The sequence below is a fragment of the Hyperolius riggenbachi genome, chromosome 7 (assembly GCF_040937935.1).
Source record: "Hyperolius riggenbachi isolate aHypRig1 chromosome 7, aHypRig1.pri, whole genome shotgun sequence".
NCBI classification, from domain to species: domain Eukaryota; kingdom Metazoa; phylum Chordata; class Amphibia; order Anura; family Hyperoliidae; genus Hyperolius; species Hyperolius riggenbachi.
The window spans coordinates 320,080,374-320,094,526 of record NC_090652.1 but is presented as its reverse complement, the minus strand read 5'-3'; the positions used below and the strand labels follow the sequence as shown (position 1 = coordinate 320,094,526).

Genomic DNA, 14,153 nt, shown 5'->3' with positions numbered 1-14,153 from the left:
ACACACACACACACTACACACACACACATATATATATACACACTACACACACATACACACATACACACATACACAGTACACACACACACATACACACACTACACATACACACATACACACACACACACACACAGTATACACACACACACACACACTACACACACACACACACACAGTACACACACACATACACACACACTACACACACAGTACACACACACACACTGTATACACACACACACACACACACACACAGTACACACACACACACACACACACACACACACACACACACACACACACACAGTACACACACACACACACACAGTACACACACACATACACACACACACACACACACACAGTACACACACACATACACACACACACACACTGTATAAACCGTTTCTCTAGAGACAAATTACTTCTGTCACAAAAGGGTTCCTAACAGGTGACCGTTTGTAAGCTTGCGAGGGCAGTGCTCCCTCCCCTATAGTTTCTTGTTGTCGGTCAGGACATTTGAATTCCCCACCAGAGCTTTGTTCTGGCTCATTCATCCTTTACAGCAAAGTCCAATAATCCCTCATGGGAATTTCAAATAAGCTCCACTGGGGCTGTCTGGATACCACAGCCTAGCAATAACCCAGGTGATCTATAAGTCTGCAAGAACCATTTCACAGCAATCACTGATTTATGGCTTTTATATTACTCAGAGACGAGTCTCACTGTAGCCATAGATCGGCTCTGATTGATCAAACTAGGCAATGTCAGCCACTTTGACTGACCATGTGCAGCAATAAAGACCCTTCATTATCAAAGGTCTAGCAAACTTCTAGCAAACTTTTGGCAAAGTATTGGGCTAACGTTAGAGATGGCCTGAACGGTTCGGAACGATATGCAGGTGGACAGTTCCTGGCAAACATGGGCAGTTCGCTGTTCACATGTAACACAATTTTTTTTCACAAAAAAAAATTGCGTTTGCATTTTTTTTTTACATGGAATAAATGAGTTATCTTCCAACTGTCGGTCTGCTTATGGTATATAGCAGTGATGGCTAACCTTGGCACTCCAGCTGTGATAAAACTACAAATCCCATCATGCCTCTGCCTCCCCGAGTTATGCCTAGAGCTGTCAGAGTATTGCAATGCCTCATGGAACATGTAGTTCCACCACAGCTGGAGTGCCAAGGTTAGCCATCACTAGTATATAGTATGGATCCTAATCTCGTCACATCCACAGTATCACATGTGACATAACACTTTAGTGTCTACAAGCTTGGTCTTCTGGTTGTAGTCTGCCTACAGGAGCTTGCTGGCTTACTGTCTGCAGACCAATGCACTATCTCTATAGCTAGCTGTAATGATCCCTTGAACAAGGATGCAGAATGCTCAGTACAGCATACCTGTTCCCAGAGCAGGAAAGGCCACAGAGGTCATCTGTTTCTTCTCACACTCCTGCAGGACATCCAGGACAATTCTCTTGATGGATGAAGGTTTGTTTGGTCCTACTACATGGATGATACATTTACACTGTGTGAGGTTTCCAGAATGTGTTGTGATGAAGCCCTTGTGACCCTGGGCACCTGGTGGAAGTAGAGAGAAGAAGAGAAGAATGTTAGATGACACTGTCCAACACCTGGTGACCTCCCACCCACCCCCGTACCCCACCATGATGGATGTCCAATTCCCTCTACCTCTGGTGCCATCGCTTAGCTTTGTTGTGTAGACACAGGAAAATGTAAGAAAATTAAAATAAAATAAAGGCAAGGAGGGAAATGCGTTTTACCTAATGTAGCGACGGCCAAGTCAACATTTGGTCCAGCAGCTTCCAAAATCGCCTTGGAAACTCCTGCAAATAATATGAAACACAACATGAACCCCACAGGGGAAGTTACACATCGAGTATCTTATTCAGTTATTTACAAGGCTGCAGGTCTATAGCGGGACGATAAATGTAGGAGAACATTATATTCGGACCTCATGGGTCTCACCTGAGCGTAGAGTGAAGTCGTCATTAGAAGAGTTGACAATGGCATTGGCCAGTTCCTTCGTTATGTCCCCAGTTTTTACCTGAAAGGTGAGCGTTCCGATCATCATTTCATAAAACCCGAGGGATGGGTTTGTTACGGTTCCAAAGGAAGCTACAAGACAGAAAAAAAAGGGGATGGAGGTGAGTAGAATATTTTAAATCCACATACGATGCAGTGCAGAGGCCAGCACTAAGATGCATGATGATGCTCTGTTAAAACTAGAAATATTGTGCCCCCTTTTGGGTCCATTATACCCCAAACCCATCAGCCCCCATGAGGTAGCCTGGTGGGAACTGGAAGGGAGTAATAGGCACTATTTTCCCTGTATGCAAAAGGCAGACCACCTAGTACCTCCTATCTCCTTCCCTCTGGATAGAACTGATCACCTGACCTCTCCTATCGCCTCCCTCTGCTGCTGAGAATAACTCTTTGTGGTCAGCACTGCAGCACAGCAGATACTTAAATCCCTTTCCTTGTTTTGTTTGCAAAAAGATGAAAAGACATTGTAAAGCCATAAGACATTTTCAAAGATCGTGTTGATCTAATTGCCTGGCATACACCATGCAATTTCCCGTCCGATAGACAGATAAATTGATAATTTGTCCGATCTGATTTCTCAACGTTTTTCCGATCAATTTTCTGATCACTTCTATACAAAATATAGAAAAACGATTGGAAATCAGATCGGACTTGTCGGAAATAATCAACTCAACCAATCTATCTAATGGGAAATTGCATTGTGTGTATCTGGAGTAACGCTGGCAGACAAATAAGCCAGTGAGATTTTTGATGAATGGATTGGGTGTGTAAGGTGAATCTTTCTATTTTTGTCCTTATTTTGTACATCATTTTATGTTACAGAAACTAGTCTGAGGTTTGGAGCTTTTGAAGTGGGGGACATTCGTTTTACAGCCTCACCTGGATTATGTACATTGCTTTATCGGTGCATTCTTGTCAAACAAACCTTGCAGTGACTCTTTTCTCAATGGTCTATGACAACACAAACCTATTTATCACCGTCAGACGTAGGTTTAAGTTTAGTGGCTGCTTGTGGAGGTCCACTATTAACCTTTCCTTTCCACCAATCAGCAGAAAACTTTAACAGAAAGCTACAAAGTTTGATAGGACTGTTTGCGACAGATTGGAGCACCTGGCTAACCTCTGAAGGAATATGCTAACTAATGATCCATGTGTCAATATTTCGGCTATCTAAAGGTAGCCATACACCACACTATTTTTGTCTAGTTAAGACATCCAATTAGACAAAATATCTACTAATTGATGGAAGTGAATTTAAACATTTACTATCGATTTTATCATCAATATTGAGTGCTAAAATAAATTGAAAGATTGATTTGCAATGTTGGCCTTTAGTCTGATGAAAAATGATTAATTGTTATATTGATTGTACTATCAATTGAAAACAAAAACGAGCGATAATTGAATAGTGCATGGCAACTTAAATCTGAGCTCTTTTCTGACAGGAGGGGGTCTCACCTCGGAGTGGACACATTGCCAAGGAATTTCTCCCAACAGATATCTTTTTGAGAGCACAACAGGACCTCTTCACAAAAAAGTAAAGTGAGGAAGCAAAAAATGAAGTTTCGGATTCAACTGGTGATCAACTCATTTCTTTTTTTTACATAGCGGTCTCATGTATAATGGATCAATCTTTATATCTAGTCTCCCAATTGATGATTTTATCTTATACCATGTTTTCCAGTTGGTGATGTATTGATTTATGTGCTACTTACTTGATCTCTATAATACAGATTGCTTAATATGAATCTTCTGTGTAGAGGTATATATGCAGACATCAAACCAACCATTATTAATTTAGGTAATAACTTTGAACAATTAACTGTACATAAGTTTAATTTTAAGCTTTCAAAACTGTAAAGTAGACTTGAGATCAAAGCCTATCCTGTATTTATACTTACCTGGGGCTTCCGCCTGCCCAATGAGGTCTGTAGAGTCCCTCGCCGGTCTCCAGCGGTAGTGCGACCGGAGGCACGTGACTGAGCCGCACATGAGTTATAAAGCTTGGCCGGCCAGATAGCGGCAGAATGGAGGGGCGAGATGCCCGTGAGGGACTCTATGCACCTTACAGGGCAGGAGGAAGCCCCAGGTAAGTATAAATACAGTATACGCTTTGATTTCAGGTTCACGTTAAAGAGAACCAGAGATGAAGCACCCTCATGTATTTTATTACATTTATCAGTGGGAACATGACAGTAAACACCTACCCTGCTTTTAGTTTCATTGTTATCTGCTTAGTCTATTAACAGCTGTGATAAGAATCCCAGACTGGCTCAGTCTAGGTTTAACCTGGAATCATTATAGCTGAGTCACTCTTCTGTGGAGTCTTTTCAAGCCCAAGCCTGCCACCTCCTGGCTCAAATTTCCTGCTTTGCATACTGAGAGCTGTGATGACATGGGAGGGGCTGCTCCTGCTGAGAGAGAATCTCTGAAACAGACAAGTGTGGCTGCAGTATATGATCTGTGTGCTCTGTGTGCACTCTGAATAGATGAGGATGACTGCAGTTTCACTCCTATGAGAGACACTTCCTACAGGCAGCTGCACATCATACCAAAATGAAAGCACACAGATGAAAGGCTGCATTTAGCCTAGATAGCAGCATAGTCTCATATAGCCTAGACAGCACATCCAGAACAACTCATAACCCGGAAGCAGAAGAGAAATGAGCCGGCGGCCATATTTGATTTTTCCTGGAGCAATAAATGGATAAAAAAAACACAAAAAAAAGGCACACCAGAGCGGCGAAATTATCAGGTAGAGCTTTTATTCTTTACAAGCTATCGACTGATATGTTTATTTTGTGTGAAACGTTCATCTCTGGTTCCCTTTAAGTTTCTTCGTTGGGCACGATACAGAACTGGATCAGAACCATAGAAAAGTCAATGTTTCCTTTTGACAAAGCCCTTCCTATACCAGACATGAGCTTGTATGACTTACATGGTCCCGGAACGGCTGGCGGACTACGGCTGGCTGTGCTGCTGCTGCCCTCCGTGCAGTTTGCCAACTCATCAGAGAAAGCCTGGAAAAGAAATATATATAAGAAAATATTCATTGGGCAGCAAGGAAGAGACTTGTGTAAGAAAGTGACGGCAGCGGCCATGTACCGTACACACACTAGATTTCCATCTTCAGTCATGTTATGGGCAGCCCTATTGTGGTATTCTGCTGGTCCCCAGGGCCGGTTTAAGCAACAATGGGGCCCTAGGGCAGAATAAACCTGGGGGGCCCCCCCAACATATACCCCGGAACAAAAATCGGCATTAGGGGACCATTTTTGCAGCTGGTATAGTCAGGGTGTGAAGTCCCAATCGGTCAGAGCTCCACATTCTGGCTATCCCAGCCTGCATGGGGGACAAGGGGTTAAAAAGTTTCAGGAGGGGGAACCCCACATAATTATTTTTTTTTTAAATTCCCACACTCTAAACATAAAAAAAAAATTGGGAAAATAGGAAAAAATGACAGGGATCTTCATACAGCCATATTGCGCTGTATAGCGATCCCTGGCCAAAGCGCTGCGGCTGCGTATAGACCCCCTGGAAACCCCGTCAGGAAATTTATTGCACTTTCGTTTGATGCATGTAAAATGACACTACCGTTAGGTTTGCTACTAAAAGTGACATTTACCGCATTTAAAACTATACTTTTTTCCTTCTAAACTTTAAAATCGATTTTCTCAAAAACTATAAGGTCTTTTTTAAAAATTGTTTTTTCCTCTTATTCCTAATGATCTCCTTAAAGGGAATGTCCAAGCAAAATAAAAAAATGAGTTTCACTTACCTGGAGCTTCTACCAGCCCCATGCAGCCATCCTGTGCCCTCGTAGTCACTCACTGCTGCTCCAGTCCCCCGCCACCAGCTATTTCTGCTTCTACCAGCCCCCTGCAGCCATCCTGTGCCCTCGTAGTCACTCACTGCTGCTCCAGTCCCCCGCTGGCAGCTTGCCAACCTCTGAGGTCGGCGGGATGCATTGCGTACATTTTTACGCATTCACACTAGTGCAGGAACATTAACACATACATTTTTACGCATTACTGGTTCAATGCGTAAAAATTTACGCATTGAACCAGTAACGCGTAAAAATGTATGTGTTGATGTTCCTGCACTAGCGGGAATGCGTAAAAACGTACGCAATGCGGCCCCCGACCTCCGAGGTCGGCAAGCTGCCAGCGGGGGACTGGAGCAGCAGTGAGTGACTACGAGGGCGCAGGATGGCTGCATGGGGCTGGTAGAAGCCCCAGGTAAGTGAAACTCTTTTATTTTGCTTGAACCTTCCCTTTAACATATCCTGCAAATTGAGGGTTTCTAGCATTTAAGGTGGATTTGCTATTAACCATTAAAGTCGGCAGGTTTTTAAATGTGTTTTTTTTCCTTTAAAAGTTTAAAATCGATTTTCTCAAAAACTATAAGTCCGATTTGAAAATGTTTTTTTTCCTCTTGTAGCCACTGGGGGCCCCTACAAGCTCTGGGGCCCTGGGGCAGCTGCCTCCTTTGCCTTAATGGTAGCGCCGGCCCTGCTGGTCCCATCATTACCTTGCAAAGTCACATCACACTAGTATCGACTACATGACCTTTTTGAGTGACCAGGTCTATCCCACTGTGCAAAGCTAGTTCCCTGATGGTGATGCTGTTTATCCAGATGACAAAGTCCCTGTTCACCCAGCTCATATCACCCAAGACAATCATCTAACCTCAGTATAAGTGACAAATGTTTGAGTGCGCTATCCATCTACACCTCTTAAGCCCCGTCTACACGAAGCGATCCGGCGGCTCGATTAGCCGCCGGATCACCTCTTCCGCATCCCCGCGTGTACCCGCCGCATCCCCGCGCATCGGATTCGATCCCCCGCTCGTCCCCGCTTATCTTCCGCTCGATTCCCTGCCATTGTCCCCTCGTGGGAAATGAGCAGGGAATCGGCGGTGGCGAAATCCGACCTGACGGATCTTATCAGTCGAGCCGCATTAGCGTAGACGGAGCTTTACAGTACATGCTAATGATCTGCCGGAAGAATGGAACAATATTTCCCTGAAAAGTACACAGGACTGAAAAAGGAAGAAAGGGGGCTTGCGTCAAAGTAGGAAAATGTGGGTGCAATGCGGGGGCCGAAGCATGCCAAAATTGCATCATTACATAGCAGGTGCAGTACAGAGGACCTACTTGGGCTCGACATTTTCTGCCAAAGCCTGAGCGGAGGGCTGCTACTGCGCACACACCCTGCACAAGCGGACTTTCAAGTTTCACGCTGCTGGATCGCCACTGCTGAGGAGGATGGGCAGGGGCGGATTTACCATAAGGCACTGCAGGCACGTGCCTACAGACACTTGATGATGGAAAGGCAGCTCACTTCCCTTCTCAAATGCCTCCCTCCCACCTTACCTATGTAGAGTCCTGAGTAGAGTGTAAATGAGAGGTTACTCACCCGGCTCTCGGCATTCCATTGCTGAGATCTCCCTTCAGTCGGGGACACCTCTAGCCACTTAATACAGAGGATAGCTCTGGCCACATAATGTTTTGGGGCACCTGTAGCTAGCTATTACGGGTAAGGGAGAAGTGACAGCTGGTTCAGCCAGGACACTTGCGTTGCGGTCCAGCGGGTGTTTGTAGGAGGACAAAGTCTAGAGTACCAGGACATCTGTGCCTATAGGCTCCTGTGATGTAAATCCAGGCCTGAGGATGGGAAATCCTCTTTAGCCTCTTTTGGTAGTACCCTAGGGGCAAATTTTTCCTTTCAAGTTCACTTTAAGCTGCGTTTTTTTTTTTTTTTTTAGCATACTATTAGACTAATTTTCCCCTGAATATTGCATGCTGGTGTTACCTTGATTGTATCCAGGTCCCTGGGATGAAGAACCAGATGAATCTCTTGAAGATTCTGCACTTTATTTCCTCGGCTAAACTCAAAGATCTCATCAAACATCACAAATGCCGATAAGACTTTTGGGAAGCCGAGATTGCCGGTTCCAATAGCCGGGAGCGATATGGACCTCCATCCATTCTGATCTGTCTGCTTCAAACACTTGCTGATGATTCCCCGAAGGATCTGAATCAGAAAGAAGTGCAATATAAAAGACGATTTTGCAGAAGAAGAGGAACTCTATGTTCACTTTTTTGTAAAGACCACATTACATTTTGCCGCCCATTTTCCTAAATTATAAAGTGAGTAGAGTGAAACGGGCAGGTGCTGTGTCGGCACTATGGGTCGGCATTTACCTTTTCTGAAGTCCCTTGTCCGCTGTCCCACTGAGGGGTGACAACGTGTAAAACCTCCTGACAGCTGAGACTGCAACCATTGGTGCTAAACACGGATCCTGCGGTCACCTGGACACCACTGCCTTCATCATTCAGAAGCTGTTGTATATTGGATCCAGCTCGATGCAACAAAGCTTTGGCCACAGCTCCATTGTTCAAGTCCAAGTTTCCTCCCACACTGTTCACAATCACATCCGTCTGCCATGGAGAGAATAGATAAGAGGAAACTTGTACTTCATAGTAATGAGATATACACAAAGAAGAACATGGTGCAACCTTACCAGAAGTTCAGATGTTTAAGTTTAGATTCCAGGAAAAGTCCTGATAAACTCATCAGGCTAACCTACTGTCCTCTGAGGACATTTAGACATGGCCTCTGAGGAGCTCCTATGAGGATTTATCATCATGTTCGCAGCAGAAGAAATAAAATCTGTTCTTCTAAAATAAATTCTCCTTCAAGTTGATTTCATAAAGCACAACCTGATCAACGTAATCAATGGGGTTGAATTGTACTGGCCATTCATGATCATGTGCTCAATCTTCTTCCTGAACTGAGAGGAGTCTGGGCAACTGATTAAAAACGAACAGTTTTTGTATACAATGGAGAAAGGCAGCGCTACTTTAGACAATCTGCATCCAAAGGACTACCTGCATAAGTGTGTAGAGCCTACTAATAGACAATATGCACACTCTGCATTGAAATAAGATGTACCAAATGCGTACATATGTAATTGCCGCCGGAAGACTTGGGTGCAGGATATTATTATTTTTTATTTATATAGCGCCAACATATTCCGCAGCGCTACAGCCAGTATACGGCTGATTCTGCTGCTGCACAAGTACCCGGCGGCGGTAATTACTATTCCCCCTCCAGGTCCACATGGATGGTGGGGACAAATATAATTTGGCTTCCAGGTATTGCTGGCGGCCGAATTACAGCGTTTTAAAATGTAACTTCTGCTCCGTCTTATGACGGCGCCGAAGTTACTCAGTGTGAGACGCTATAGCTGTAATCACTATTACGGCCTATGGTTGCGCCCGGCTGCGGCCAAGAAATTAAAGCAATTATGTTAAATAAGATGTCATGAAACCCATACCACAATTTAAACCTTCTGTTAACGTATTAAACACTTTCATAAATTTGTACTCACAAAAGTTTTCTTGATTTCACATTTTTTAAATTATCCTTAAAGAGAACCCGAGGTGGATTCGTGACATCAATATTAGGACACAGAGGCACATTCTGCATACAATGCCCAGCCTCTGTAAGCCAATTGGAGGAAGCTTACAGAGGCGAGGAAGGAAGGGACACAGGCAGGGAGGTGGGGGAGCGGCGGTGAGTGGCAGACAAAAATTAAACAGCTGACTAGCGGCAATCTGCGTGTTGCTAGCCTGGTGATTTTTATAATGGGGGACAGCAGAGCAGGGGGGAGACTGGATACACACTGTAAGGACACAGAGGCTGGGCATTGTATGCAGAATGTGCCTATATGTCCAAATACTGATGTCATAAACCCACCTCGGGTACTAAGTACTTTTAGATCTTGCATGCTGTGTCCTTTGGGGAAAATGGACACATCAGTGGCCCAACACTTCTGTGAACCAGGACACAGCATGCAAGATCTCAAAGTACTTATTCTTAAGGATAACTTCAAAAATAAATAATCAAGACAAATTTCTTAATACAAATTTATGAAAATGTTCAAGACATTAACAGAAGGTTTAAATTGTAAAATGGGTTTCATGACACCTTATGTAACCTGATAGAAAAGATGTTTCAAGGGGTGTAATACCTGGAGGAAGACATGGTTGAGTGAAATACACATCAAAAGTCCCAGGAAAAAAATCTGGATTTAATACAAAGCAGTGTTTTAAGGTCAGAAATCTAATTGAATGTTCAATTGCAGGCCTACACTGCTTTATGACACCAGGAATCCCTCCTCCCTCTTCCCTCCTCCCGGAGGGAAGAGGGTCTTGTATTCCAGGGAATTGTAGTATTTCAAAATCCAGCTTACATACCTTGGCTGGGAATTGAACCCAGGTCTGAGTGTGTGGTAGGTAGCTCACTTCACCACTATACCACCACCAACACTACATGCTGAAGCCAGCCTAGCATGTACTATTATGATATATCCAAGAGAAAAATTAGCTTAAGGATTTGTAGCATGTCAAAAGCCAACTCACATTGACCAGGAATAGAACCCAGGTCTACCACTCTGTAGGCTGCTATCCTAACCATTATACCACCAACACAACACACTACAATGCTACATGCTGAAGCCAGCCTAGCATGTACCATTGTGATATACCCAAGAGAAAAATGAGCTCGCTCTCTCTCTAGGACTTTATGCCATTGAAGTTAATTTTCAGCTTAAAACCATCAACTGATACCGGCAGAATTTCACAGGCAATTTCGGAATTCCGCCAGATTGAAAAAGCAATTCTGTTCCGACCAAACATAACGGAATGACCAATTTCCGCCTAAAATTGTGGAAAATACAATTCCGCGGAGTGAGTGAGTGAGTGTGAGTGAGTGTGAGAGAGTGAGCGAGTGAGTGAGCGAGAGAGTGAGAGAAAAAGAGTGAGAGAGTGAGAGAGTGAGAGAGAAGCTAATTTTTCTCCTGGATTGATCATAATGGTACATGCTAGGCTGGCTTCAGCATGTAGTGTTGGTATAGTGGTTAAGTGAGTTACCTACCACACACTCGGACCTGGGTTCTATTCTCAGCCATGGTATGCAAGCTGGCTTTTGAAATACTACAATTCACTGGAAGACAAGACCCTCCTCCCTCCGGAAGGAGGGAGTGAGGGAAGAGAGAGGAGGGAGAGAGGGTAATATAAGGAAGAACAATCAGCTAGGAACAAGGCTACAAGAGCCTAATTAAACTCTCCCTAGCAGAGTCTGTCAGCAGCTGTCCCCTAATTACTGTAGGCAGATGAGTGAGTAAAACGACAGGAGAACCTTCTATAAGGGGGGGGGGGGCTCCAAGAGTGAGTGTAGTCTGATTGGTGATAATGTGCCTGCTGACTGTGATGTAGAGGGTCAAAGTTCTGCTCAATGGAGCCTTATGGGGCGAATCGAACTTCCACAAAAGTTTGCCTTCGCCGGCGATCGCGAACCACCTAAAGTTCGCCTGGAACCGTTTGCAGGCGAACCGTTCAGGCCATCTCTATTAATGATCTTCAGAAACCTGCTGGATTTCATGTTTGCTTGCATGAGCTCACTGGCTCCAGCCTGCTGATCACCTGACATCTAACAGCTAAACAGCAACCAGCTCAACTGCCATCTACGTGTTTACTATTTACCTGCATCAGTGTTTTACAGTGGCTTGCAAAAGTATTTGGCCCCTTTGAAGTTTTCCACATTTTGTCACATTACTGCCACAAACATGAATCAATTTTATTGGAATTCCACGTGACAGACCAATACAAAGTGGTGTACACGTGAGAAGTGGAACGAAAATCATACACGATTCCAAACAATTTTTACAAATAACTGCAACTGACTGCACTCAGACCAAAGGGGGCTGAATAATTATGCACACCCCACTTTGCAGTTAGTCATTTGTAAAAATGTTTGGAATGATGTATGATTTTTGTTCCACTTCTCATGTGTACACCACTTTGTATTGGTCTTTCATGTGGAATTCCAATAAAATGTATTCATGTTTGTGGCAGTAATGGGACAAAAATGTGGAAAACTTCAAGGGGGCCGAATACTTTTGCAACCCACTGTACTTCAGCTAATATCTGGAAATAGCAAATGCAAAAGTTCCAGGTCGGCACACCAATTCAAAATTAAGTAGTTTTCAATTTATTGCTTCATGAGCACACAAAATGACAATTGTTTCGGGGCCACGGCGGGTCCCCTTCTTCAGATAGTGCAGACAAACATCTGGAAATATGTCTGAAGAAGGGGACTAGATCCCAGAAAGCTTGCATAATTTAACTCTATCAGTTAGCCATTGATAGGCCTTACTTTTACAAAACTGTTTTTTTTTTCTACCTACATAAATTCCAATAAGCAACTTACAGCATTGTTTGTTATTTACTGGTTTTGCGCTGTATTTTGCGGAATCCGCTATATTTTGCGGACATACATGATATTCCAAATGCCAATTGCGGTACAATTCTGATGCAGATTGCCCTGAAAAAAAAAAAAAAAAAATACTTGGATACTTGGAATTCCACACTCTGCATATGCGGTATTCAGATTTTCACATTTTAAATACTGAATTTGGTTTCGGAAAGCCGATTCGTGATCAGAAACTTGGGAATCAGAATTTGTGGACTCATCTCTAATCTCTACTCATCAGAAACCCCCATGCACTGCTCACATCTCATAGGAACTTTCTTGGGCAGAAAAATTAACTCCAGCTTGAAGCCTTTCTCCTCACATTCCATCAATCAAGCATTGGACGTCTTGTAGTCTTACTATGTACAGTAAATGCTATCTTCCTTGAGTAAGGACGCTACCCTTCTAATTTGTAGAGCCTTTTTATTGGCCCTTTGTGATTGGTGGTATCCCTGGCTAATAGCAACGAGGTGGCAGAGAAATATGTTGTACACGAGACTAGGGTTCCACATTAAAGTGAACCTGAGATGTGAAATAGATTTTTATACTTAGTTGGGGCTTCCTACAGCCCCATGACGATTGTGGCCTCCTGCACCGTCCTGTTTGGCCCCTCTGTTCTTCAGCTATGCCTCCTGGTTATGAGGCCGGCTGCGCTCTTCTGTGCATGCTCCTGTGCGACTCAGCTGTGTGCACACCCAGTGTCACACTCCCAGGGCAGGGGCAAACGCAGGATTTTTAAAGGGGGGGATTCCTGAAAGGTCCAGAAGCACTTATGTCCCCGAGTGCTTCCGAATACAGGTGGCTCCATACTGCCCATGCACAAAAGTGCGCTGGCGCATTATGGAGCTGCCTATCTTTGGAAGTCTTCAAGGACACGAGTGTTTCTGAGGGCTTCTGGTAGCAGCAAATTTGAACGGAGTACAGCGCTGGAACAAATCCCCGAGAGAGGAACGGGAGATAGACTTAGTTTGGACAATTCAGTGGAATATGCTACATAGTGTCACATACCACAAGCGATACCCATATGATGCAGGGATATATGCATCTGCGGAAGATGGCGGCGCTATATAAATACTAAATAATAATATTTTGCCTCACCAGGATTGCACTTTTATTTAGCTTTCCTGTAAGACAAGAACACACAGTTAGCTCTAGGGGAAGAGGGAAACAAAGGTGAATGAAGGATGCTGGTGCACACCAAGAGGGCTTCTGAGAGTTTTTCAAATCAACCGTGATTTGAAAAGCGTTTGGCTAATGTTACCCTATGTGGGTGTTCCCACAGCAGCGTTGTGATTTTTTCAAAATCGCAGGTATACTGCATGTAGCATGTTTTTGAGCGATTCATTCAAAAATCGCTCTGAAAATCGCCTCACAAAATCACACTCACAAATTGCTAGCGATTGCTATTGTCATTTTGGCGTTGCACTAGCCCAGAGAGAGGAGTGGAGAAATTGAGAATAGCCTGAGATGCAGCAGAGAACTTATCTGTATATCTGTATTGCAGTCCCACATCAGACAGGCTACTTGCCTGTAATATGACTCCTGTCACTGCCAGTCTCCCACACAAGTCAGAAAGAAGCCCTCCTGGAGTCTAGGGACTGGCAAAAAAACTTTTCAACTTGTTTAACACCTTATCCAAACATGCAGTCATTATAACAATAGGGAGAGACCAGACAGATGTTTGCCCACGGACCCTGAGTCCAGGCAAGCTCTGCATCATGCTGTGCATATTTACCAGCTTGCCTGCACTCTAATTGCATCATGTC

At 43.9% G+C, this 14,153-nt stretch overlaps 1 protein-coding gene across 1 annotated transcript in view; it reads right to left on the bottom strand.

The window, feature by feature from the left end:
* The window catches only part of LOC137525261 (protein mono-ADP-ribosyltransferase PARP14-like), a 70,156-nt gene that overhangs the window by 33,144 nt on the left and 22,859 nt on the right, over nt 1–14,153 (bottom strand). Inside the window, exons 7-12 of the mRNA XM_068246285.1 lie at nt 8,274–8,510; nt 7,882–8,103; nt 5,007–5,088; nt 1,991–2,140; nt 1,786–1,848; nt 1,403–1,582 (exon numbers count right to left, since the gene is read on the bottom strand). Of these exons, the coding sequence (XP_068102386.1) occupies nt 1,403–1,582; nt 1,786–1,848; nt 1,991–2,140; nt 5,007–5,088; nt 7,882–8,103; nt 8,274–8,510 (934 nt within the window). The remainder of the gene's footprint in view (nt 1–1,402; nt 1,583–1,785; nt 1,849–1,990; nt 2,141–5,006; nt 5,089–7,881; nt 8,104–8,273; nt 8,511–14,153) is intronic.